The 27,757-nt window shown below is 47.9% G+C and overlaps 1 protein-coding gene across 2 annotated transcripts in view; it reads left to right on the top strand.

The window, feature by feature from the left end:
* The window catches only part of KDM5B (lysine demethylase 5B), an 856,576-nt gene that overhangs the window by 360,739 nt on the left and 468,080 nt on the right, over positions 1-27,757 (top strand). For both annotated transcript variants that reach the window (XM_086923073.1, XM_086923072.1), the window contains one exon: positions 8,832-9,013. In XM_086923073.1, coding sequence (XP_086779199.1) covers positions 8,832-9,013 — 182 coding nt within the window. The remainder of the gene's footprint in view (positions 1-8,831; positions 9,014-27,757) is intronic.

Here is a 27,757-nt window from a genome sequence, read left to right as displayed (position 1 = left end):
TCTCTCTAGTTCCACATCAAAAGTTACAGCTCACACCCTCCCTGTTAACACAGAACCATGGAGAAATCAGACACCCAGACCCAAACCAACTGAATTTGGCGATCTGGCTCCTGAAGTCTTAGAGTTTGGTTATCTAAACCTACCACCAGACTGTATGAACATAATTAAAGAGGCTATGAAACCCACTACCAGAGCGTGTTATGCCGCTAAATGGGAAAGATTCGCAATATATTGCAAAAAATATTCACATTGATTCCCTGGATGCTTCCATCCAAAATATCATTTGTTACCTTTTACATCTACAAAGGTCTAATTTGGCATATTCTTCCATACGCCTGCACCTTGCAGCAATTGCAGCCTATTTACAAAACGGGCAACATCTGTCTCTCTTCCGAGTACCTGCAATAAAAGCATTCATTGAAGGATTAAAAAGAATAATCCCACCCAGGTTGCCACCTTCTCCTGTGTGGAACCTGAATATTGTCCTTACAAGACTCATGGGGCCCCCTTTCGAGCCTCTACATAAATGTGAACTGCAATTCCTAACATGGAAAACACCTTTCCTTGTTGCCATCACCTCTCAGAACAGTAAGTGAGATACAAGCTTTCACTATAGAAGAACCATTTTTTCAAATATATCCTAACAAAGTGGTTCTTGGATCTAATCCAAAATTTCTTCCAAGAAATGGAGTGAAAAGGAGTGATTACCTTTGGTCATCACTCCTTTTCACCTAAATAAATCCGTAGAGTTACCTGTGCTTTTCCAAAACCCAGACTTTGTAGCGGAAAGGGCTTTACACACATTAGATGTTAAAAGGTCTCTTTTATACTATATAGATAGAACTAAATCCTTTCGAAAGATAAAACAACTGTTCGTAACTTTCTCTCCTCAGCACAAAGGCAACCCCATCTCTAAAAGTGGAATTGCAAGGTGGATTGTAAAGTGTATACAAGTATGCTACATTAAAGCTAAATTTACATTAACAGTTCCTCCTAGAGAGCACTCCACTCGCAAACTAGGACCCACTATGGCTTTCCTAGGAAACATACCCCTAGAGGACATATGCAAGGCAGGAACATGGTCTACACCACACACCTTCACTAAACACTATTGTGTTGATGTGCAAGCCAAGCAGCAAGCTGCAGTAGGCCAGGCTGTCCTTAAAACTCTTTCAAACTACTGCAACGGATACAGGTGACCACTGCTAGGGAAGACACTGCTGCACAATCGATGCTAAGTGAACAATCTGCAGCTCCTATGCCTCGAACGGAAAATGCTACTTAACAGTATGCATCTGTTCTTGGCATGTAGAGCTGTAGAGTTGTACACGCCCCCCCGCCTCCCCGGGACTTGTATCCGTTCCAGTTTTTCATCTTACTTAGATGCACAAGCATGGTCGTCCTTTTTTCTGTACTTCTACTAATTCCATTTCCCATCATGGCGAAAAACAATCGAAGGATGGAGCCGATGCCCATGCGCAGTATTGTCCAAGGCAGGAGTCACCTATCTCGTGACTACAAAGGCTTCTTCCAAGAAGACAACAACCTGCAATCATCCGAGCCCAACACCAGGTGGCGATCTAATGCTAAGTGTTCAACTCTGAAGCTCTACATGCCAAAAACAGATGCATACTGGTAAGTAGCATTTTCCTTTTTAAAGATGGGGAAAACCAACAGTAGACCTCTTCGCCACAAGGGAGAACAAGAAATGCCGGTTCTTTGCAAGCTGGCTTCCCCAGAGGGGATCTTGGGGGAATGCGTTTTCGATGGCATGGTCCGGCATATTTGCCTACGGTTTTCCTCCAATTCCTCTCCTGCCGCGAGTGCTTGTGAAGATCAAGAAAGAACCCTGCAGGCTGATCCTGATAGCTCCATGGTGGCCCAGACAACATTGGTTCCCAGAACTCCTGCTGCTGTCGGAGGCCCGTCCAGTTCGTCTCCAACCAATTCCATCACTTCTGACAATGTCCCAGGGACAAGTGCTCCATCCGGACCCGTTTTCCTGGCGCTTAGCGGCCTTTCTCCTGAGCACTGTGAATTTCAGCATCTAAATATCTCAGAAGAGTGTAAAAACATCCTGTCAAAAGCTAAAGCGGATACTACCAACAAAACCTACAGGATTAAGTGGAAGAGGTTTTGTCTCTGGTGTCAGAAGTAAAATTCATCCTCTAACTGCAGCACCTCATGAAATTATCCCATACATCTTACTTTTAGCCAAATCGGGATTGGCTCACGCTTCTATTAAGGTGCATTTAGCCGCAATATCCCGCTACAGAAGGTCTGCCTCGGGCCCATCCTTATGGTCGACAAGGATCATCAAACAATTTATGAAGGGATTGTTCAGAGTTTTTCCTCCACTAAAACCTCTACCACCACTTTGGCGTCTAAACATAGTTCTGTCACAATTAATGAAGCAACCTTTCGAACCTATACACAGGGCAGATATTAAATTCCTAACATGGAAGGTGGCGCTTATCATCGCTCTAACATCAGCGAGACGAGTTTAGAACTACAGGCTCTCATAATTCAAGCCCATTTTTTGCAATTTAAAGAACACAGGATGATTCTTAGGACTAACCTAAAATTTATTCCTAAAGTTCCAACTGACTCATTTAAATGAACCGTAAGTCTTAAAACGCTCCTTTCCTCAACCAGTAAGCGACGGAAAGAGTTTTACATTCGCTGGATGTACAGCGATGTCTCAAGTTCTATTTACAAGAGACTAGGAGCTTTCGCAAGTCTTCACAGCTTTTCGTCGCTTTCAGCTCACCCAGAAAAGGTTTCCCTTTATCAAAACGTGGGATTGCCAGGTGGATTTCCAGTGCGATTGTCTACTGTCACCAAGCTGCTGGAAAACCTCTGGATACACGAGTACGTGCTCATTCAACGAGAGCAGTGTCCACATCCACTGCGTTATTTGCAGGAGTGCCGATCCTGAACAACTGCAGGGCAGCAACCTGGACATCGACGCACACCTTCACTAGGCACTACTGCTTAGAAGTGGCTGCAGAGACTGATGTGACAGTGGGAGAAGCAGTGCTGAGAAATATCATCCAATAACGATGAGCCCTCTTTACATCCCTCCTTCCTTTTTCTTGATTACAAAGGCACATTTATATTATTCGCTGTGTATAATGTTATTCATACTGTCTTACATAATGATGGCATACAGAAAAAAAAATTGCTTTGTTATATCACTGCTCGCTATTCTGATTCAGGCATGTGAATCTATGAAAGCTCCAAAACAAGTTACTTACCTGTAACTGTAGTTCTCCAGTATTGGAAGCTTTCATAGGTTCACATGCGACCCACCCTTCTCCCCTGAGAGGCTCACCTTGGGTTCAGCACGGAAAGTGTTTTATGCACAAGTGCGTGAAAATCTGAGGAGCAAGAGGTTCTCTCAGGAGGGTTCTAGAGGGTGAGGAGCTCGGATTGGTTCAGAGAAAAGTTTAATCCTTTTTACATAACAAGTGTTATGGGTTGCAAAAGGGAAATGGGCCTAGGCCTCTTTCAGTTTGCTATACTGCTAAGCATTGTTTTTTTATGTACCGGAGACTCCCGTCTCGACGACGGGGAATGATTCAGGCATGTGAATTTATGAAAGCTTCCAATACTGAAGAACTACAGATACAGGTAAGTAACTTGTTTTCTTATCGTGTTGCAGGTAAGTAAACCACTCTGGGAGTTAAGGTTCTGGGGTTAGTGTTGAGGACCAATGTTATCCTATTGAGGATAAGGGAGCTCCGGTTGGTGGCTTCTGGCAAGCAGGCCACAGGGTTGTGGGAGCAAAGCTCCTAGGGTTTAGCTCCGGGCACGTTGGGGGACCAAAGTAGCACCAAAGGTGCACCCTCAGCAGCACTAGGGAGGCCGGGTGCAGGGTGCTGTTTTGAGGTCAGGTGCTCTGTTGATTTCAATGGAAATTCTCTGGGACAAAGAAACACTGCAGGCTCGGGCCGAGGATCTTCAAGGAGCAACCACCACTTCGAGGGGTAAATTGGGATGTTGAGGGTTGGTTAGGCACCGCTGGGTTGGGCACAGAAGGCCTTGGGGCTTCGGGTGCAGCGGTCCCTTTGGACATCTGATTTTCTTACCCGCTCTGGTCGCGGTAGGGGGTTGCCTCTGGGTTGAGGATGCAGGCGTCGTCTGGAGGCTTGAGGCAGGTCAGGGGTCGCAGCATCTTTGGTCAGGATCGCCGGGGGGACCTCCTCGTAGTATTTTTCCACTCGGGCCAGGTTCAGCGGGTGCAGAGGGGGCTGGATTAGCGGTTCCTGGCTGGCACCAGAAGTTTGTTTAAACACTTCCGGTGTTCACGGGAGAAACAGTCTTGAAAGTGAAGGCAGGTAGGTCCTCCGTGGTTTGTGAGGTTGCTGGCTGCTGGACACACCAGGGTTTTGCAGGCGCTTGTTTGAGGGGAGACCAGCCTGAAGGGCTGGGGCCAAGTTAGTGGACGTCGTCCTCTTGTTAGCTCTGCACGGCTTATCGTCCTTGTCTTCTTTTCTTGTGGTTGCTGGAAATGAGGAAGGAAAGTTCAGGGTGCCCCTAAACACTACATTTAGGGGTGTTACTGGTAGGTAAAGGGCAGGGACCAATGGGTCCCTTCCCTGGGGTGGGTACACCCCCCTATTCTGTCACTCTCCAGTGGGAGGGGGGCAGGAGCCTGTCCCTGGTTTCCTGGGTCCCTCCCCCCCCATCTTCAAGATGGCAGGGCCTCGAGGTTGTGCTTCACCCCTCCTCCCCCAGCTTGGGGGTGGAGTTTGCAGAGGTGGGCACACCTCTCTTCCTCACTTGTTTTTCCCGCCCAAAGTGGGGGCTAGAACCAGAGGGGACCAGTTGCTGAAAGTAGCCAATGGTCTGGAGGGGCTCACAAAGGCGGCGTGCCTTTCAAGCCTCTCCTTCATGAACCCTGCCCATCCTGAGGGAGGAGGCTTGGCACCTCGTCCCAGGATGTGCATTGTTTTAAGCCCCGAGAGCAGCAAGCTCTCGACCCAGGAGTCAAGAAAAATGTTGGTGGTTGCAGCCTAAGCAGCCACTCAGTCAGATCACTAGGAGTTGGTCGATTTTCAGTGGGCATCTCTAAGATGCCCTATGTGGTGCATTTTACATTACACCCCACACTGGCATCAGTGTGGATTTAATGTGCTGAAGTTTGATACCAAACTTCCTAGTCTTCAGTGTAGGCATTATGGTGCGGTGTAGTTTGTAATGAGAAACTCCCAGCATTATATACTCTTAATGGCAGTGCTGCACTTACAGGGCCCAGGAATGGACCTGGGTACTGTAGGGATACAGGGCTCAGGCACCTGTACCCACACCACTGGCATAGGGCTCCCAGGTAGAGGGGTGACTGATGTATGCCAGGACGGTGGTTTGTGGGCAGGGCACACATCAAGGGATATGTGCCATGTCGACTCTTCACTTTGTTCTGCGCCAAGATACGCAGCCCTCAAATGCAGTGTGTGTGTCAGGGTACAGGGCCTCTAAGGGTGGCACAATATGTGCTGCAGCCCTTGGAGGTCTTCCCTGGTCACAGAGCCCTGGGTACCCATGGTACCATTTACTAGGGGCTGACTTGTGGCTAGAGATGCCAATTGGGTTAGTTTTGGGGGAAAAACACAGGCCATGGGAACCTGATTGTCAGGGACCCAGGGCACATCAAGTCAAAGTGGGGGGTTACTGCAACAGAACCCACTTTCCTACACTAACAAAAACGATTTTACTTATCTGTTTACAGGAAATGTCCCAATGTAGTATCCAGGTATAGTACACTGTGTGAGAAAAGTAATCGCAAAAGTAACTTACCTGTAATTTTACAAAAAAAATCCCATACAAAGTATATGTACTGTATTCTGAAAAACATTGCATTATCAGTAACACTACTGTTCTCAAATCAAAGTATATTTACAATTGCAATTCAAAATATTTACAAACTGCATTACTACTGTAAAGTATTTATTGCTTACCAGTGCCATGCTTGCATGGTTCTAGAAAATAAAATAACTAAAAGAATATTTTTGTACAAAAGCAATTGGTCTAAAGTTCAGTCTATGAGTGTGTGAAATCATTTGCTGATTGTTTGTACGATTGTACAAAACACATGCTTAACACTGTCCTCTGATAAAGCCTTTCCTCTCGACCACACTACCACAAATAGAGAGTGAGATGCTATCTACTTTAATTAATTAATTAATTGTGTGCTTATATAGCGCTGGAATCACTCCCGAAGGGGTACCTCCGCGCTTCGACCGCTGCGAAACCCTTCCTGGCTTCCCTGAGAGATTGTCCCTTAATGGGTATCTCCAGGGTGAGACCAGGCATCCCCGGCGGTCTGGTGGGGCCGTTAGTGAAGATGAGGCAAGCTAGTGCCCAGAGTTGCCGAGTGTGATCGCTGATCAGAGTGGGCACCGAGGCGAGAGAATTATTGAGTCCGCTGACCCTGGTCCAGAAACCTGCCGCGTCGGGAATCGAACCCTGGTCCCGGGCCGTCCTCTGCTCTCGGGTCTGCCGCCTCGAACCAGTGAGCCACACTACTCCACTACGTCTGCCTACCTTTTGGGTTCCACTGTACTCTGTGCATACTGTACCGCACTTTGGTATAGTATATACTGAGCCAATTTCCTACACACTGTCCACAAAGAAATCAACACGTTTGTCAGTGCCCTGCTGAACTGCACAACCAGCCTTCATGACCCACCTCTGCACCAAACGCCTCCGACCAGAATCCAAGTGGCCCACTTGTGCTGAGAAGGTTCCCCAGTGGGTTTGAGCTCGAGTCCATCCCAGAGTGACCTCTCCTGGACTCCGCGACAATGCCTGCAGCCTCAACACGAAGGGTCTCTTAACCACGACCGGCTCCGGTAATACTTCTCCAAAGTACAACACTCCTCTGCACCCGCAGCCCCTCCGGCTTTGGAGCTCGACAGACTTTGTCAGTCCCCCAGCTTACCTCCAGTGCCACCGGTTCACTTCATCCAGCCTCCTGGTCAGAGCCTGCTGCCTTTGTTCAAGATCTTCAATCTCCATGATTTTGGGCACCCAATGCGGTGTTTGCACTCTATACCCAGCCGCCTCTGTGCCGCTTAGGCTTTGTGTTTAGTGCTGCTTTGTGGCCCTCCCATTGCTGACCCTGACCCCCGTACATTTACCCCCAACTCTGATGTTACCTACTTACTTCCAGCACCTCTTTGCATGCCCCCAGTCCCCTTTGACTAACATTGAGCCCCAGTGACTGAACTTGATCTCTGCACCCAACTGCCCCAGTGCCGCTGATGGTGCAGGCTCTACATTTACCTCTCCCTTGCCCAGTGTTGGTCCTAAAACCCAGCAACTGGATTTGTAAGGCGTGTACTTTCCTGTGAAATTGCATGAGTGCTTTCCTGCCATAGTCTAAACATTAAACTATCCGACTGGTGGACTTTGTCGCCAAACCTTGTCTGCTCCTGTCCCGACAATCGCAATGACCCGACTCGTCCTGCAGCAGTGCATCCTCCAAAAGCCTTGGCGGGCCAGCAGCACTTAGCCAACAGTTAGCCACCGACTTAAACATCTGGTTCACAGTTCTGCTGACCACCAAGTCCACTGATGCAGCAGTCACGCAGTAAGAGATCACCATGCTCACAGTGGTCAGATCCATCTCTCAACCAAGTATGGAGACGCCTTGAACCCCAAGAGCTGCACTGCACCAATACTCAAGGTACCGGATCCAGATCTGGTGCTTTGCAGCAACCAACGTTTGTTTGAAGTCCAAACTGGACTTCGACATCACAAAGACCGAGCATCCGACAATCTAGGGCGGCATCGCAGAGACGAGCATGTAGAGTGGCCCAGCTGTCCTGTTTTGTCGCCATTTGCAGGTCTAACCGAGAACCGTGAGTGCCTTTGGCGCACAGGCACTAGCCAACCAAAATACTCTGCACCTGAGCTCTCCGAACTCGTCCACGAACACACTGTGCCCCGCTCCCAGAACTCATGAACTGAGCCCCCTGGTAGGAGCTCACAGAATTGTTTCAAAACCTGTTTCTAGGTTCCCTCCCACCCATCCTTTGGGTCCAGTGTAGGCAGCAAGGCCACCAACCCGTCCAGTACCTCTGTACCCTGACACTCTAAGGAAGATAAACCAGAACTGCTGGCGTTTCCTGTGACTTTAAACTCCCTACCACCTTAAGTCCTAAAGGGGACCCCGAGGTTCTATTGCAAATACCTGTATGTAATAGATTTTTCTTTCTCCATAGGAAAACATTTCTGCATAAAAGCAAATTTGTGATATTTTTGCTTACCTGTAAAAATTGATAACTGGAAAATACCCAAGTACAAAGTTCTTGGTGCTAAAACAAAAAAATATATATATATATATCTGTTAATATATTAAATTGGTCTTGAGTTTCTTCTTGACTGTGTGTGTGTGTGTGTGTGTGTGTATACAACAAATGCTTAACAATACCCTTTTGTTAGCCTAAACTGCTCGTATACACTACAACAAAAGAGAGCCTTTGGGATTTTTAATTTAAGCTCTGTAAGACAATAATGGTTGTCTGGACTTTATCCAGACAACCAGCCTCGTTTTGGTACGCTACATAGAAAGGCAGCTTCCTACTCTCTCTATTATGACCGCCCTCTAAACCATATAAGGCAGATCAGTACGATGTCAATAAAGCACTGTCCAGTCACATTGTATCTCAAAGGGTGGCCTGATTGTTAAAGGGCTACCGGGCGATACAAGTCTCAGTAAAGCACCATTCAAAGCAAGTAACTATACTAAAATGTAGTTTAATGCATGTAAGTTTTTCATGTGATTCCTCACATGGTCTTTGTTATCCTGTGTTTTTATTTTATAGGATTATATTGGTAGTGGGTGGAATTTGAACAATATGCCTGTGATGGACCCATCTGTACTGGCTCACATCACTGCAGACATCTGTGGTATGAAGCTGCCCTGGCTGTATGTGGGCATGTGTTTTTCATCATTCTGCTGGCACATTGAGGATCACTGGAGTTACTCCATCAACTATCTGCATTGGTGAGAACAATAATAGTTGTGCCTGTCTGTTTAAATTCTGTAGTAATGCTGTGGCTACTGTGCGCCTTGTTTCACTCCTGATGAAAGTTGTAGAACCTAAAATGGTATTTTCACATAAGCGCTCTTGGCTGTTCACTTGCCTATCTCACCAGACTGCTGCTACTGTTGCAGTCAACTAGACTCTTTGGATTAGTCTCGCAAACAAACATTATCCTCTGTGTTCTGTAAACATTTTTGGGACCGGTCCTTGCTGCCCATTATTTTTCTTGTAACCCTTAGCGATTTTGTGTAATTCCCTAAATATATGATGAGGCATACAGTCTGGTTCTAAGTCGCTGTGTAATTTTCCATCTGTTGCCTTTAAAACCGTCGTTCCCATTAACACTGTGGTTGCCCCAGTATTGGACTTTCATAGATTCCCATGCTTTGTATCATTCCCCATCGTCGGAATGGGAGCCTCGGTAATAGAAAAATACCATCGCAGTAGGTACAAAAGAGAAAAGACAGGCCTATGCCTCATCTCATTTTGTAGCCTATCCGCCTCTTTTTAGGTCTCGCGACCTATCAATGTGCGCAAGCGCATTGAGCGGAGCGAGAATTCAAGTGCTCAAAATCCTCGTCAAACCAAGGGCTTCTTGGTGCGGTTTTCTTTAAGTTCACGTGAATCACGTGACCAAACAAGCACGCGCATCAGCCTCCCTCCCTCCTAATTGCATTTTTTCACGGCCGCACAGCACATCAAAGGGCTTCTCCCAGCGTGTGCTGTGCGGCTTCTCCTCCCCTAATTATTCATGGCTGGCCGGTGGCCGGCTGTACTTTCAGTATCCCGGCCGCTCTTGTTTTTCTTCTGTTTGACCCCTGGTTTACTTTTACTTCAATGTTATCCATCTTAGGTTTAATCCTTCAGTTGTCCACTTGATGGCGCTTTCGTCTTTCCTATTTCTAAAGGTATTTCCATCTCTGCACCAATATAACTTATTTGTTTCTCGTAGTTTCTTATGTAGGTCATCTCGCTTTATTTATCTTCTTTTCATTTAGCACTTGTTTCTTATATATCCCCAGTGCCACTTTCCATATATTCTTAATATTCATTACATTTCCGTATTTGTCTATTCTCCCATTCAGTAGATTGGACTTTGTGATTGGCCCCCCGAGATCTATCCGGTCTACATCGAACACCTTTCTCCCAACATGGCGACCGTTTTCATGACCCTTTCCGACATAGCTTTTCTGCTAGTAGTTCTGGACCTTTGTACGTTTTCCCTGTTAGTTGTACTCCGATCTTCCCCTTTTGTCGGACTTAGCGATTGGTATATAATCTGTTTTCCTGATGTCCTGCGGTCCTGTATCGTTTCCAGGTGAGTCTTGTTAGGTTCGTAGTCAGCGTCTGCTTGTTTGACTGCAGGGATTCAAGCAGTTAGCCTTTTTAGATTTTTACCGTTCTCTCATCCTTGGCCTAAATCACCCACAGCCGTTATGTTTTCAGCTGTGACTCATTTCACACTTGTCATGGCTGTACAGTTAGATTTTTCGTAGGACAGACCTTTTTGGCTACTTCATCCTAGGACTATGCTCCAAGCAATCTGCAGCTAGACATTTGATAGACTCATCTGCTATTGGTGGGCCCTTTATTTTTATGGAGCCCTGTTCGTCTCAGTGTATGTTTCCCTGAAGCAAGTATCCATTTACTCATCTATTTTGTACCTTTACTGGATTAATCATTAGCTGTTTTTTTTTTTTTCACACTACCTTTTTTCCATTTTTATCTCTATACCGAAACATTGATGTACATTTGGCCCTTTAGTTGGAACCCTTCTAGTTCAGACATTCAGTGAATTCTGATACCCTATTAGAAGTTTTCCCTATGATAGGGAGATTGTGTTCTCCATTTTCATCGACATTTTATTCAAAAGTAGGTACCTCTCCCTGGCTCCAGATCGGTCCTTATCGCCTTTATACCCTTATCACTTCTGTTCATTCACAATCTTGTTTTTTTACACAATCTTCTTGTTTCACGCTGTGATCAAGACGCAGTTTGTGAGGCAACAGGAGCGGACCTATGGCATATTTGGTCATCACCCGGGGTTTGTGTTTCAACCTCATCGTTCCAGACACTGTTTCCATTTCAAAGTGCTCCGGTGTCCCTTAAGGGGCAGAACTCTCTTTTCTCCACAAACTATTGACATTGCAACTGACAAAGCTATTAATTTTGCTATTTTCAAAACCAACACATAAATAAAAATAGTGTCATTTACAATACCAATCGCTCAAACTTTCCTAATGCAAAAAGTTAAAAGTATGGGCATTGTAAATCACAAAACTAAAAAATAAAATGTCATTTAGAAAACCAATAGCTCAAACTTTCCTACTGCGAGACCTATTGGCAACGCCAGTGCTTGTTGTAAAAGAGACCAAAATTGTTGCAACAACCAATCAGAATAGCCTCACCCCATAGAACCCTCCTTAGAGAGCCTCAGAGCCTCAGATTTTCTACCGCACGTTGTGCTTAGGGAGTCTCCACTGAGCTCTGCTCAGATTTCTCTTCAGTTTGGAATTTTTTCCTTTTTTTCAACTTTACTATGTCTGACAAGGAGCAGAAGGCGTTATTTAGAGCTTGTGCTACCTGTTCTAAGAAGAGGCTGTTTGTTGAGGACAAGCATAAAGACTGTATCTACTGCTTGTACCCAGATCACAAGGCCACAGATTGTAAGATCTGCAGAACATTCTCTACGAAGACCTTGAGAGACAGGGAAGGCCGCTTGTTGACTTGGTTGCAGAAAATGAAGTCACGCAAGGAGGTTTTGTCATCAGACAGTGAGGATTCTTCCTCAGCTGCGTACTCCAGAAGATCCAAGAAAAGGGGTAGGTCCTCCCCTTCAACTTCTACTGCGCCCCCTGTTAAAGTCTTACAAAAGACCTCTGATAGGTCTGAAAGGCCCAGTCCCAAACAATGTCCTCACCGAGGTGTAAAGGAGAGGATGGGACAGACTGAAGAGACACAGTCATCTAAGAAGGTACAGAAAAGCCTTTCTGTTGCTTCTCCGCCATCTGATAAGGAGAAGGGATTCAAGAAACCTTCTGTTGTCCCTCAGGAAGGAAGATCGGACAAGAAACCACGTCCGCCGATGACAAAGTCATCTGGTACGTCGACGGCAACTTCGGACAAGCATTTACAATGCAAAAGGTCTCGCATTTACACGAGTTTAAGCTATTGGCATTGTAAATGACAATGCCTTTTATTTATGTTTTAAAAACAAAAACAGGGTTTGCCCTTTTACTCTCCGGGATGGCACTACTGGATGCTGCCCCTTCCTACCAGGGGTGGCATTTTAGCCCCACCCTCTTGTCACTTGTAAGGTTTCGCTTGACTCTGCATGGCAGATGTGACCTTCCTGCCTCTACAGTGGGTAGCTTAATGTTCCAGGTTTGTTATGGGACTTACTCGTGCCACATGCTGGGTTTTGCTTTACTCTGTGCTCCCTGACAGTTGTGGGCATATTGCCGTTTGATGAGAGATAAGTGCACCCCTTTCCCTCATGCTGTCTAGCAGGTGTGGTCCTCCGAGCCAAACCATTTTTTCTGTTACAATAGGTTGACGGGCGTGCCACAATAGGTTGACGGGCGTCCCCACAAATACTTCCGGGCTAGGAACGCAGTTCATTGTTACTTCGCCACAGCCTATCCCAGCATGAGACACCTGTTTTACCTTCTAGAGCTGGTCCACCCTCCTGTCACTAGCCACGACTCTTCAGAGCTCCCCACAGGCCCTCCAGAATGGGAGAGTAGCCGATCTTCAAACTGTGTATGCTTCGGTGATGTCCCCTAAAAAACTTCAGATATTGTACCACTGTCAATTATCTGTGTGTTGACAGGTGCAGCAAGACTACAAGAACAGTGCTTCCTTATGAAAGGAGTTGGAAATGTATAAGCAAAACAAAAATTAATATGCTTTTAAAGAATTACTTGGACTAATTTATCAGAATGGCGTGTTCATGTCTTTCTAATGCGGCATATTAGTTTTCACTTTTATATAGAGCAAACTTTACCCGCAGGTATCAGAGCGCTTTAAATCAGCATACTTATAACAAGTAAGACTAGCACTCTATATTACTACCAACTTTGCTTAGCATAAGCAACAGCTAACCATTCACAAACAATGTTTATATACCAATTGCAATTTAAAACAAAAAAATGAATGCAAAGCATTGTCATTTACAATGCTGGTAACTCAAACTTTAATGCTGCGAGACCTATTGCATTGTAATAGCTTGTTTGTTTTTATTTGCCGATCAGAGTTGGATCACAAATAAAAAGAGCCGGGAAAGGCGGGTAGGTCAAGTGTATTACACCACATTGGACCACTTTATTTCCTGGCAGCAGAGCACGGTCCTCTGCCGACACCGAAGGTGCACTTACCCCTCCATACCAGGGTCAGATCTTTATTGTCCTGTACCCTCGTAGGTAAAGTAGAGACATCACTCACATTTTGACTTTGTTGATACCCAATCAAGTGAAGGCTACGTGTCACATTTTCTGGTCCTGACGAATTGCCTAAGATCCTGTTGAACCACAAGGCAAGAAACATTTAACCCCAATTCACATCTCATGCACTGTTGCTTATCATTAGTCCTAGGGACAGCCACCATTCTTTTTTTACTCATGCCAATGGTAGCTCCGTATTAAAATACATTAGGTACCTCTTAGACATTTTTAACCACTCACTTCATTACCCACAGCTCCATCATAGATACTCATCGTCACTGCAACCAACTTTAAAGATCTCCGCAAAGTTCTCCCTCGAGGGGCCTGTTGGGCATTGCAGCGCCGGCCCAACGGGGAGCTGCCAGATGATGAAGCATGACACCCTTTTAGTTGTGTGAGGGCCATTGCTTCTGATCAACTGGGTCTTCCAATCTGGTTGGTCAGTTCTGTAGTAGGGGATCTCTGTGTATAGTCATAATCTAGTGAATAGTCCCGCTCATGTGCGTGGACCCCGGCAATCAAAAATAATCTCTTAAGTTGTCAAATGCAGAACTGCAAGACACTTCAGAGAGAATTAAAGACAAATAATTTAGCCTATATCCAAGGCTACACTATCCAGTACTTCCACTAGAAATTCCACAAAAAAAACCACACACAACACAGCCTGCCCAGTTTCTTCCATAGAGAAACTTGCCTCTACCTGTAAAAGCCTCTGGAATGATAGAGAGGAAGGCATGGACAGATAAGCCCCATAGGCTGCCATTATGTGGCTCACAATAGGAGACTGTGCCTTTAAGAGAACTTTCCAGAACTTTCTCCCAGTATCCCAGAATGCATAGCAGGTCCCTCTTACTTTCAGTTCTTTTTTCCGGCTCCTGCTAACAGGACCCTGGCATTGAGCTCTCCCCTTTTTCAAGGGTTTATTGGATTTTGTTCACTTTTTTGCAAAAAATTGTTTGAGATATATATTCCTTGGTGTTTTTTCTTCTCTCCAGTGTGTTTGTTCAGGCTTTTAGGGCTCTAAAATGCCTGTTCTTTTCGACAAATGCCCAGTCTGTGGAAGGAAGAAGGCCAAGAGTGATCCACATGAGGTCTGCATTATCTGTCTCCCTGAGGCACATGTCCCTGAAGACTGCGACATCTGCCAGCACCTTTCAGCAAGGACCCTGAGGGAAAGGCTGAAGATTAGGATTCAAGGCCTTGAGGAGAGACGACTGCAGGCTGCAGGTGGGTCTGAGCAGTCTGGGAAGGTTCCCTCTGCCTCTGCTGAGGCCTCTGGGGGGCTCCCCAGAGGCAGGAAGACCAGCAAGCGGTCCCAGTCTCCGCCGGCGTCGATTGCCTCGACGACGGCGTCGAGAGGGATGACGATGGTGTGTTCCCCATCTCCCCGGGGCTCCGGGTCGAGAAGGCGTGAGAGGTCGACGTCGAGGGGCCTGGTTCGGCCGTCGTCGAACCCACCGTCGACGGTGTCTTCATCGTTGTCGTCGACGTCAGCGTCGAGCCATCGACGTCGAGGGAGGACAGGCAGTCGTCGGCGCTCGCCGTCGAGAAGACGGTCGCCGTCGAGGACGATCGCCGTTGGGAAGACGGTCGCCGTCGAGAAGACGGTCGCCGTCGAGGGGATCTTCGGCGTCGAAGACCTCGGGGAAGAGGACGGCGTCGAGGAGGAGTCGACGCTTGTCGTCTAGAAGGGATCGGTCGGCGTCGCGGATGCGGCGTTCGACGTCGAGGAAGGATAGTTCGACGTCGCGGAGGCGACGTTCGACACCTGAGTCGCGGAGGCGACATCCGACACCGGAACAACGTCGTTCGGAGTCGAGGAGAAAAAGGTCAGCGTCGTGGAGTCGTTCACACTACCCGAAGCGGCGCAGAAGGGATTCTGGCACCAGAAGTCATGCTGGGTCTGATGGAGGACGCCGGAGGCGGCGATCAGGTACTGGAGGGGCGGATTCTCAGTCCCCTCCTCCGAAGAAGTCACCGGGCTCGGTGTACTCGGTGGTATATACGCCACCCCGGTCGAGGTCTCCTCCTCCTCCTATACCGAAGGAGAATCCGCCCGTCAACCCATCAGGACAGCCACCACCACCGCTTCCGCCGCATGGGCCCGCCCCCCGGCCTGTGATACCCCCTGTCCCTCCGCCGAGATCGGTGTCGCTACCGCTTCTCCCTACTCCGCCTAAGGGGACTCCAAAACCTTGTCCACAGGATAAGCCACGGAAGACGCCCCCAAGGAAACCTGCGGAGCGCCCACGGACTGGAAGGTCACGCTCTCGTTCCCGGAGGAGGGAGCGATCGCGTAACGGGTCGTCCACGCGGTCGAGACATCGCCATAGGAGGCACAGGAGCTCCAGGCGGAGGCAGATATCCTGTTAAGGAAAAGGGCGATAGAAGACGTACCTCTGTCTCAGAGAGGAAGAGGTCTGTACTCCCGGTTCTTCCTGGTTCGCCTGAAGGACAAGAACGAGTTCAGGCCCATTCTGGACTTGCGACAGGCAAACAGATGGATTTGCAGGGGAAAGTTTTGCATGCTCTCGTTGCATTAGATTTATCCTCAGTTGCAACAGGGAGACTGGCTATGTGCTATAGACCTACAGGATGCCTACTTCCATGTGCCCATTGCACACATACACAGGAAGTTCCTGCGGTTCCAAGTCGGCGCCAATCATTATCAATGCACAGTACTCCCATTCGGACTAAAGTCTGCGCCGAGAACATTCTCGAAGTGCATGGCAGTGGTAGCAGCACACCTGAGGAAGAACAAGGTGTTTGTCTACCCGTACCTGGACGATTGGTTGATCAAGGCATCCTCCTTCTCGGAAGCGCGAGCACACTTCCGGAAGACATGCGTTCTCTTGAACAAGCTGGGGTTGCACGTCAACATGTCCAAGTCTGTCCCGACACCAGTCCAGTGCATACAGTACTTGGGAGCCTCCATCCATACGCTGTCAGCAAGCGTGTCTCCTTCGGAGGAGCGACGATTATCACTCCTTCGGAAGGCTCAGGCTCTTATGACCACTCCATCTACAACAGTGAGGACGGTATCTTCTCTACTGGGATCGATGGCCTCTTGTATCTTCCTGACGCCACACGCGCGGCTGCACATGAGGCCGCTGCAGGAGTGCTTGGAGGACCAGTGGGATCAGAGGAAAGGGTCTTGGGACGACAAGATACGACGGTCTCAGCATGCTCTTCAGTCACTGAAGTGGTGGTGTTCGGCGGAGAATCTCCTTAGAGGGGTCCCCTTCCACAAGGATATTCCCACGCAGACTGTTGTGACGGATGCTTCTCTCCAGGGGTGGGGAGCGCACTCCGGAAGTCTACAGATTCAAGGAATGTGGTCCCCGATGGAGGCCACGTATCCCATCAATTTCCTGGAACTCAGAGCTATTCACTTGGCACTGAAGGCCTTTCTTCCGTCCTTCCAGACCAACTCTCTGCTTGTACAGACGGACAATTCCACCACGATGTATTACCTCAACAAGCAGGGGGGTTCGAGATCACGCACTCTGTCTCAGGAGGTGCAGGCGATCTGGAACTGGATTCTGGCCAGAGGACTGACGATGACGGCTAGCCACCTGCCAGGTGTGCAGAATGTTCAGGCAGACGCGCTGAGCAGACTGATTCAGGAAAACCACGAATGGGTCATAAACGACGAAGTACTAGGAGACGTCTTCGCGGTGGGGAACTCCAGACGTAGATCTGTTCGCCACCACCGAAAACAGAAATGCAGAGACTTCGCCTCCAGGTACTACCAGCAGGGGACGCTGGGGAACGCGTTATGGATCAACTGGTCGAACAGCTTTCTGTACGCTTTTTCACCCATTCCCCTGATTCCGGCGGTACTCATCAAACTGGCCCGGTCCAGGGCTCGGATGATCCTGATCGCCCCGGAATGGCCCAGGCAGTGGTGGTTCACGGACCTGCTTCACCGGTCTCTCCTTCCTCACATTCGGCTGCCGTGCAGGCCGGACCTTCTCACGAAGTTCGGGGGGCAGATGTTGCACCCCAACCTCTCGTCTTTGAGTTTGGCGGCATGGCTCCTGAGAGAGTGCAATATGGCCATCTCAATCTGCCCGAAGATTGCATGGACATTCTGAAGGAGTCTAAGAGACCTTCCACTCGGACTTCCTATGCTTACAAGTGGAAGAGGTTCTGTATCTGGTGTCAGTCCAAGAACTATGACCCGACGACGTGCAAGGAAGATGTCATCCTTCCTTACCTTCTGCATTTGGCGCAGTCTGGCCTTAATGTTCATTCAATTAAGGTCCATCTAGCTGCATTGACTGCCTACAGGAAATGCCCTTCACAGACTTCCTTTTTCCAGGTCCCTGTGATCAAAGATTTTTTGGAAGGCTTGAAGAAAGTGTTCCCTCCTGTCAGGCTTGCTTCGCCTTCATGGGAATTGAATGTGGTGCTGTCCAGATTGATGAAGGAGCCTTTTGAACTATTCATAAGGCTTCGCTGCAGCACCTGTCCTGGAAGGCGGCGTTCCTCTTGGCCATTACATCGGCCCGCAGGGTGAGTGAAATTCAGGCGTTGTGTTGCCAAGAACCTTATACTGTCTTTCATGCTGCTAAGGTTGTTATGCGTACTCACCCTAAGTTTCTTCCCAAGGTTATTTCTGATTTTCATGTCAACCAGACTATAACTTTGCCTACGTTTTTTCAGAATCCTTCATCTCCAGCGGAAAGGTCTCTACATTCCCTGGATGTTAGGAGGGTGTTGAAATTTTATCTGGATAAAACCAAGGATATTCGTAGGTCTGATCAGTTGTTTATCAATTATGAATCAGTCAGGACGGGTCTTGCTACCTCTAAGCAGTCCATTTCTAGGTGGATTGTGTCCTGCATACAATTGTGTTACCAAAAAGCTAATAAGTCCTTAGGAGGTAAGCCTAAGGCTCATTCCACCAGGGGCTAGGCTGCCACGACAGCCTTGCTCCGTAACGAGCCGATTGCTGAAATCTGCAAGGCAGCCACTTGGAAGTCGGTTCATACCTTTGCTAAGCATTACTGTTTGGACATTGATGCCAGGGCAGATGCTCAGGTTGGACAGGCTTCACTGCGGAATTTGTTCGCACAGTAGTGGTGTTAATTTCTTTTCTCCACCGCCGCTTTGGTGTGGGGATGGGCTTGCCATTCTATTCACTTGAGTATGACTATACACAGAGATCCCCTACTACAGAAGGAGTAGTTTCTGTCCTGTAACTCCAGTTCTGTAGTAGGGGTATCTCTGTTATAGTCATAAGCGCCCGCCCTCCACCCCGGTGGGTGTAATTATTCGTGTAAGGAATGCTACAGGTCTGGCCTTCAAAAAGAACTGCCTTCAAAAAGAACTGCCTTCAAAAAGAACTGAAAGTAAGAGGGACCTGCTATGCATTCTGGGATACTGGGAGAAAGTTCTGGAAAGTTCTCTTAAAGGCACAGTATCCTATTGTGAGCCACATAATGGCAGCCTATGGGGCTTGTCTGTCCATGCCTTCCTCTCTATCATTCCAGAGGCTTTTACTGGTAGAGGCAAGTTTCTCTATGGAAGAAACTGGTCAGGCTGTGTTGTGTGTGGTTTTTTTGGTGGAATTTCTAGTGGAAGTACTGGACAGTGTAGCCTTGGATATAGGCTGCATTATTTGTCTTTAATTCTCTCAAGTGACTTGCAGTTCTGCATTCCTTGACAATTTAAGAGATTATTTTTGATTGCCGGGGTCCACGCACATGAGCGGGACTATTCACTAGATTATGACTATAACAGAGATACCCCTACTACAGAACTGGAGTTACAGGACAGAAACTACTCTTTCCCCTTTTTCTGACTGACTGCTGCCACCACCCTCTCCCTGTCCTTTCTTTAGCTTTAGGAACAGGATACCTTTATTGGTTACCATGAGTCCTCTTAGACACAGTAAATGAGTGATTAGATACACATCAAACAGATATTGATAGTAATATCTATTTCTGCAATAAAAACATAAACTAACACAACAGGGTGTTTCTTCAGGTGGGTGTTGATGGCACAAAACATGTGAAGGTGAAGTGATGCAATACAACCTCCTGTCCTGCTGACGAATGCACAATTCTTTGAGTGGACTGTTTGTCATAGGAGCATTTAGTGTAAGGCATCAATAGAAAGCCTTTTTACTTTTATATGCATTTGTATGTATCACTTTCACCTGCATTTCACCAATAGCACTCACCAGTAGGAACAACACTCTGTTGTTTGGTTTTATGTTTTGATTGCAGAAATAGATAAATTAAGTTAAATACCTCTTTTGGTGTGTATATAATCACTCCTTAGCTGTGTGTAAGAGTACTCGTGATCAGTCTCTTTAGAAGTACCAATTTGCCTTCTAAAATAGATTCCAGACAGAATCATTAGGCTGTACTCTAACTACAGGCCCAGATTCTGAGGGCTACCAGGCTCACCCTGTGCTATCATATCATATGCAGACCTTGAGGCATTTACATTTTTTCTGCACTTGTAGCCTTGTTTATGTCCATAGTTCTGATTAGCACATTGGAATGTTGGCAGAGGGCTGTAAAATGGCTGGTATTCGCCCCAACATTTCAATATTTCTTCCTGTATCAGCAATAATTCTGCCCTTAATTGTAATTCTGCAAAAGGTTTTTGACCCTTTCTCAGAGAGATTTCCCACTCATTATAGAACAGTCATCTGAGGCTTTGGTTATAACTGTGTCGTGTATATATGTCAGCCAACATTGACCTGAGCTTTGAACTGTAACGCTGCTATTATGCACCGGAACCTGTAATAAATTCATACACAATGTGACTAATTTTCGTAGTTTTTGTATGTAACATCACAACATAACTGTAATATGAAAATGAAGGAGCTAATGTACTATAGTAAGTAATTACAGCTGAGTTGGTATATTAGTGTCTCTCCCAGAGCACAAAAAGGGGTGAGACACATGTAAATGAACAGATTTCCATCTGCATTAAAGCAACAAAAAGGAATGCGTGGGTACACTGAACTATTTCCCTGTGCTTAATTTGAGCCAGTGGTTTTATGTTCTTAGCGGTTGCCAACAGCAGCATCTATGATAATCTGCCACGTGGTGGCGCTGTCGGTTTTGTTTAGAGATGAGATCAACAACAGTGTTTATTAATTCAATATAAATAAAAAAAATTACAAATACCTACCACTCAAGCCATTCTGATAACTCTAGGGCCTAGAATAGTCTGAATTTTCACACTTAAGAGTGTGTCAATTAGTATTCACATTGGTAGTGTCATTGGCGGCAGGGGCAAAGGGTGATGCACGTTGGAGAGGCTTCCTGAAGACGGCATGAACACTTATTTTTTCCCCACAAATTAGGCACTGCTATTTCTCACTGAAAATTCATATGAAATGGCTGACAAAGGAAACATTTATAGCAGTATAGTTAGTGAACTGCTAATCTTAATTAAAAGGAAGCAGTATTCTGAACTACAGCCCATTTTTAAAATGACATAAACTGATTTAAAAAGTTTCCTCCCAAGTGCATGTTGCGCATCGGTGTTTATTTCACAGTGAGGATAAGGCGGCCCTGAGCTGCGGGGTGGCCTCGGCGACGGACGGTGCTGTAATGTCTGAGCGCCTCGGAGCGCTGCATTCCTCCCTCATGAACCTGTCTGCAGTGTGCGCCTCCCGAGGCCGGGCCGGAGGCTGAGGGAGGCCAGCCCACGGCCCGGCCTTCACTGCATAGTCACCCTGCTGAGCGCAACACACAGGTCAAGGGGGGTGACCCGATCAGCCCGAGGCCTGCTCACCAGGACAGGTGACCCTGGGACAGTCCCTTCGTTACCTGGCGACTCTGTGTCCTTATCTGCCGAGGGCGAGGGGTGGTGCCTCAAAACTGGCTTAACCCCGGCGATAGCCGCTATCACTTGCATCATACCCGGCTTTCCGCAGAATTGTGTCACACAACGCTGTAAGAACTCGACTCAAGCAGAAAATAACACGGGTCCAGTGGAATAATACGGAATGTCCAAATGCCCTGGATCTGTTTTCTCAAATCGTTTGTGTGTTTGTATTTCCATAACAAGGAGGGTCCATCCACTGCAATGCAACAATGACGAAAAGCACACGCACAGAAAATAAAAAAAAGGGGCGGGAACAGGATACTGAATCCCGCCCCTCCAGGACTTACTGACCTGCCTCATGGTTGCCAAGGCAATATTTCTAGAAATATTGCCGTGCTACCGTAAGGCAGGTCATGGAGTCCTCGCAAGGCGGGATCCAGAGCAGACAAATATGCTAAACAGGAGCTTTTTCCAATTGCAGGCCTCAGTTTCCAGAGGCCTGCCAATGGAAAAAAGGGGCGTGGCTTCACGCCATACTGAAATCCCCTGCTCACAATATCTCTTTGCCTGCAGCAGGGCATGCCCTGTAATGAAGGCTACGACCTAATAAGGACTTGAGTTCAGGTACAGCTACGTCGACGGGCCCGTCAACGGCAGCTTCGTCGACGGCGGCTGCATTGATATCTACGTCGACGTTTAAGTTACCTGTTCCCTCCGCGTCGGCGATGGTGTTTACATCGTCGACGATAATGACAACGAAGATAGCTTCGACGGCAGCGTCGACAACTGCAGCTATGATGGTTCTGACGATGAGCTCGTCGACGACACAGTTGACTATCAATCCTCAGTCGACGAGGTCCATCTCTCCGTCGACTGTCCCGTCGACTATTTCGCCGGCATTTCCGTCGACGACTAGTCTGTCGACGAAGTCGCCGACGATTCAAAGGGTCCACATCTCTATAAAGAGGCAGCAAATCACTCCAGAGATGACATCTCCTTGCCGTGTAACACCCTTGCCTCCAACTTTGCTTCTTGAGGAGGAGTCGGATGATGATGATGATGGTCCTTATGGGGATGCTTTAGCCCATCCGAACTCCAAGTAAAGTATCAGGATTCGGATTCTGACGAATATATACAGAAAAACGCCAGTTTGTTCAACAAGAGAGGCTGTAGGAAGGTACATCCTGACTATGGTTGCCCCCAACTTTTTGCCCTGTGTTTTAGCTGGTTTTGGACATAGTCGACCTGGGACCCTGCCAATCAGGACCCCAGGCCTACTGCTCTCTCTTTAAAATGGATTCCATGTACCCTAGGTACATTTCCAATTGGTACTGGGCCACCTTATCAGACCCTGTAACTCAGGGCATAGGTGTACCCAGGGCTGCCAGGGGCTGCAGCACGTATTGTGCCACCCCTGGCTGGCCTCCTAAATTTGACACAACTGGCTGCATGACAGCTGGGGCAAAGTCGTGTAATCACCCTTTGCTGTAGGTGTAGTATACCTATACCTAACCCTAAAATGGACACACAGATTCCTATCAGTCACTCCTATGGCAGGCCTTGACAATCCTGAAGGCAGAGTGCTTGGAATCGTGTGAGATGGTGCTCTGGCATGAGCTGAGCCTGTCTGCAGCTTGCGGAATCAAGTCCTAATAGCTGTTCCATGATATCGCATACCATATACTCTTAAGTGCATTATAATCCTCGCGGTTAAATGCTATCTTTGGTATTGCTTTATCAAAACATGTCGAGTAAGGTGTCATACGAATTGGAATACTAACCCCTCGCCAATTCTGGCGACGGGGTTAGCATTCCACCCTTCTAGAGGGACACGACATGTATGTAACTGTGAACCCCGGTTAAAGTTAACTGAAGCCTCAGCTCCACAAAATGGATGCTGCCACCACAGACACGAGTCTGACCCCCTGCAGCTGGGAGTCCTTCCAGCGAGGGGAGCCTGGACAAAGGGTTTCCTGTCAGGGGCGGTGCTAGCACCGTCCCAGACATGGTTTTGTGTATCCTGGGTAGGCAGGGCTTTACAGGAAGGTGACTGCTGAGTGGCACCCCGGTGCTCACTACGCATAGGCCGGTCTGAACCAGTTCCAGGGGCACACCAGCCCCTGGCCTGGGGAAGTCCGGCATGGCTGAGGGGTGTAACCACCCCCCACCTAGTCCCACCCATAGGCAGGACCTAGTCACCGGGTCAGCCCCCTTTTTTAGTATAAAGATGGGAGCGGGCCCCCTGTTAAAATTAGATCATCTTTGGAATCAAGATACCACTTTCTTCGAAAGGACTTCACGATTTCTTCTTCAAGATTCTCCCTTGTGGCTAAGGAGTAGTCACCCTGCATCCGCAGGCACCATCCTAAAGAACACTGCGGTCTGCTGCAAGTCCTTCATCACGAATCCGACGACCCAGCACGACGAGACCCGGCTTCCCTGGCACCTCTGACCTCTACTCACCTCTACAGCAAAGCTGAGAACCGTGAGTGCGACGAGACCTCAAGGGACCGACGATCGCCAAGACTGCACGACATCTTTATTGCAAGCCCACCGAGTCTTCCACTGGTGAGTGCTTTGGGGTCCGAGAAGCCCCAACCCTGCGCAGCTCCAGCACCCAAGATCAGCCTCCCTGCATCTCCACGATCGGCGTGGGGCCCTTCTGCTGTTTGCTGTGCACCGCGTTGTTTGGCTACTAGCCGGCTGGCTTGTGGCCTTCTGAACGACGCCCGACGACAACTCTTCTGCTGGTCTGGTTGCTCCAGGCTGGCCCTTGCTTCCTTGTTCAAGAGAGGCACCCCGGACCCTCCTGGTCCACTCCAGACGCCATTTTAGGTCCACCGCGTGGGCTTGAATTTGCCAAGGCTTTGTTGCCCAATCCTGGGTCCAGCGACGCCGACAGCTTCCATCTTCGTGGGACAGCTCGATCCTCCATCCTGGTCGCCGACAACGCCTCCTGGTCCGTGAGATCTTCGAGTCAAGCGTCACCCACTCACCTAGTCGAGGTGGCTACCATCCGGTGCCCTCCTGGTGCCCACTGACTACTGGCTAGTAGTCTCGAACTTGGTCCCCTCTGCTTTCAGGTGTCATCTATCTTCGAGATCCAGGCTTGGATCCAACTGAACTTTCTTCACTGGTCACCGGCCAGCATCTTTTCTTCCGGCTCCTGGTCCGTCTACGAGGATTCCCGACGTCTTTTCAGACCTATGCAGCTGCAGCCCCTGGGCTAGGTAACTTCGGCATTTCGGTGCCCCAGCATAGCCTCACTATCCAAGAGTCAGAATCTACTTTCGTTTTCTCCCTACCAGGTCGGGTTCGCCCGAGAACACTAACTTTCTAATTCCTAGCTACCATAGACTTTTGTCCCGCATCTCGCGTGAGAGTGCACACACTGCACCCGAGTCCCCTAGGCCTCCTAGAAGTAATCTAACGATTCCCTAGTCAAGTCCTAGCGATTCCAAAAGCTATTAGTACTGTACTTACCTGCTAGGAATTTCGCATTCCACTTTCAGAGTATATGGTTTTCCGTGCCCCTCGGGCATTTGTATATACTGTGCTAACTTAAGTATTTTTTTGTAAGAGTTTTGGTTTGTGCTTAGTACCCTGTCCTCATAAAGAGTACAGGGCTGTTGTGATCTTTAAATAAATAACTGTTTATTTTCATAACACTTGTGTGGTGTCCTTTCACTTGGTATTCAAGGGGTATATGTGTGGTAAACAGCTGGCTTAACGCGCCCTCTCGAGTCTTTAGCCTTAGACTGCTCGTATCCACGCTACTAGGATAGCTGGTCTATAAGGTTGACTTACAACCAATCATCAATAAGGGTTGCTGGACTGATACATAGTGTTCACTAGAATAGTGAGCACTGCATATCAGGCCACCTTCTCACATTGGTGAGCAGCGGTTGGGATTTGAGCTTGCTGTTGTTTTGCCACACGTATCCTAAGAATATCTTGCTGAAAGATCACATAAGTACTGTCAGGTACATATAACTTAAGCTTAGAATACTCTGAGTTCTACTGAACCAGCTGTTGTAGCTCCACAAGGCTTAGCACACCTTGGCTGCAACTCTAGCAAGGGACCAGTAGGTAACACATAGTGTAGGTAGGTGCATCACTTACACCACACTAGAAGCAGTATGTCGGTCACAGGAGGAAACACTGAGTCTCCCCTTGTGTCAGTTGACCCTCCACAGGTCATCCCTTCAAAATATACTGCTCTTAGCTTCCATGAGATGAGACAAGTGTGTACTCTCAGGAAACTAAAACAGGGGTCTAACCCCACCACTTCCTTTCTGATTGGTCTCTTAGAGGCTTATGATGCCAGTAGGGCTGGTAACCCAGACCCTTCTAATCCAGATGGAAGTTTGCCCTCCTTACAGGGTCCCTTTGATATCCATCCCCTCCTTGAGGCAGATGTTGCTGAGGATGAGGATGAGTTATCAGGGGATGAGGCAGATAAGGGACAGGTAGAAGTCAGTAGACTAAGCAGGTCCAACTTAAGCAGACATGAGCTTGGTACTGGGGGACTCCTGGGCCCACTCTCAGGTCAGCTTAACATTGGGAATGGACGAGTTAGGTCTCTATCAAGAGGCTCTAACAGATCCTTTCGAACCAATGGCTCTCTCAACTCTTCTCACAGAGGAATGTCTTCCCCTAAGAGGAGAGTGTATGAAGCTGAAGAAAGGGCAGTCAAACTGAGGATTGAAAGGGAAGAACTTGCCCTGGCCAAAGAGAGACTTGCCCTTGCTAGAGAGCAAGAATTATGTGGGCTAGTTCCCACTGGTGGCAGCAATAAACCTAGCAATAGGGAAAGGAGTTTTGATAAAAAGCACCTGAATAAGATAGTGCCCCCCTTTAGGGAAGGGGATGACATCCACAAATGGATTACTGCTTTGGAGAGAGCCTGCACTGTGCAGGGTGTTCCCCAAAGTCAGTGGGCAGCTATCTTGTGGCTCTCCTTTGATGGTAAAGGTAGAGATAAGCTCCTCACCACAAGGGTGGAGGATGCTAACAATTACCAAGTCTTGAAGAATGTACTGGTTGATGGGTTTGGTTTAACCACTGAACAATACAGGATGCTGTTCAGAGACACCCAGAAAACTCAGTCTCAAGATTGGACTGACTTTGTTGATTGTGCCACTAAGGCTTTTGAAGGCTGGCTACTGGGTAGTAAGGTTACTGATTTTAAAGGATTGTATAATCTAATTATGAGGGAGCAAATCTTAAGTAATTGTCAGAACCAGCTATTACATCAGCACCTGGTAGACTCTGAGTTGACCTCTCCACAGGAATTGGGTAAGAGGGCAGACAAATGGGTCAGAACCAGGGTTAGGCCTAAAAACCAGGGTGGTGACCAGAAAAAGGAATCAACCAAGCCTCAAGAGAAGGGTGGGGATAAATCCACAGAGAAGACTTCCCAAGGGCCCCAAAACTCCAACAAGGGTGGTGGGTCCCAGAACACTCCTTCAGAGCAAAAGAAACCTTATTGTCATACCTGTAAACAGGTGGGCCATTACAAAAGTGATGCCAGTTGCCCTAAAAATGGCAATAAGGGAAATGTGCCCCCAGGTAATACTCCTAAACCTCCTGTTACCACTAGTGGTAATCCCCCAGGTGGTGGGAGTGCCCCCAAGAATGTGGTGGGCATTACTTTGGGCAATCAGGAGGACTATGGCTTAGCCAGGTTCCCTGACCACACTCTTGTCTGTGAGACTGGCATGGGGTTTGCCAACTTCACTACTGGACCCCACATTTTGGGCAAGTATAGACAAGAAGTTTTAGTGAATGGTCAGAAAGTTGAGGCATTCAGAGACACAGGGGCCAGCCTCACCATGGTGAGTGACCATCTGGTCCCCTCTGCTCAACTGACCCCTGGTTTTACTTATCAGGTGACAGACATTCATGGAATGAAGAGAAGGCATCCCATGGCAGTAGTCAAGCTCAGCTGGGGTAATGTCACAGGGCCCATGAGAGTGGCAGTGACAGATAACCTACCTGTAGATTGCTTACTGGGGAATGACCTGGAACTCTCAGCATGGGCTGAGGTGGAACAAGAAACTCATTCCAGAATGATAGGCCTATCCAGACAGGTTAGTGGGGCAGTAATAGCTACAGCCCCAGTCCAAGCACCATTCCTCCCTGAAAAGGTTGGAAGGGCAGTGGTAGCCACTGCCCAGGCTCAGACAGACTTTTCAGAACAGGATAGGAGGGCTGTGACAGTCACAGCCCAAACACAGACTGAGTGCCCTCCTGAAAAGGTTGGCAAGGTTGAAATGGTCTCAGCCTCTACTCAGACAGATAGTGAGGTTGTGAAGCCTGAAACAATGGATCACTCCACTCAAACAGAGAGCATTGAGGAGGAAGAAGAGTCTTCCCCCTCCCAGACACTAGGTGAGAGCCAGCCTCCCCAGGGAACTGACTCTACCCCTGTTGAAGGAACTGCCCCAGAGGTAGTCAGGCCTA

The sequence above is a fragment of the Lissotriton vulgaris genome, chromosome 5 (assembly GCF_964263255.1).
Source record: "Lissotriton vulgaris chromosome 5, aLisVul1.2, whole genome shotgun sequence".
Classification (NCBI taxonomy): Eukaryota; Metazoa; Chordata; class Amphibia; order Caudata; family Salamandridae; genus Lissotriton; species Lissotriton vulgaris.
This window is presented reverse-complemented; position numbering and strand designations above follow the sequence as displayed.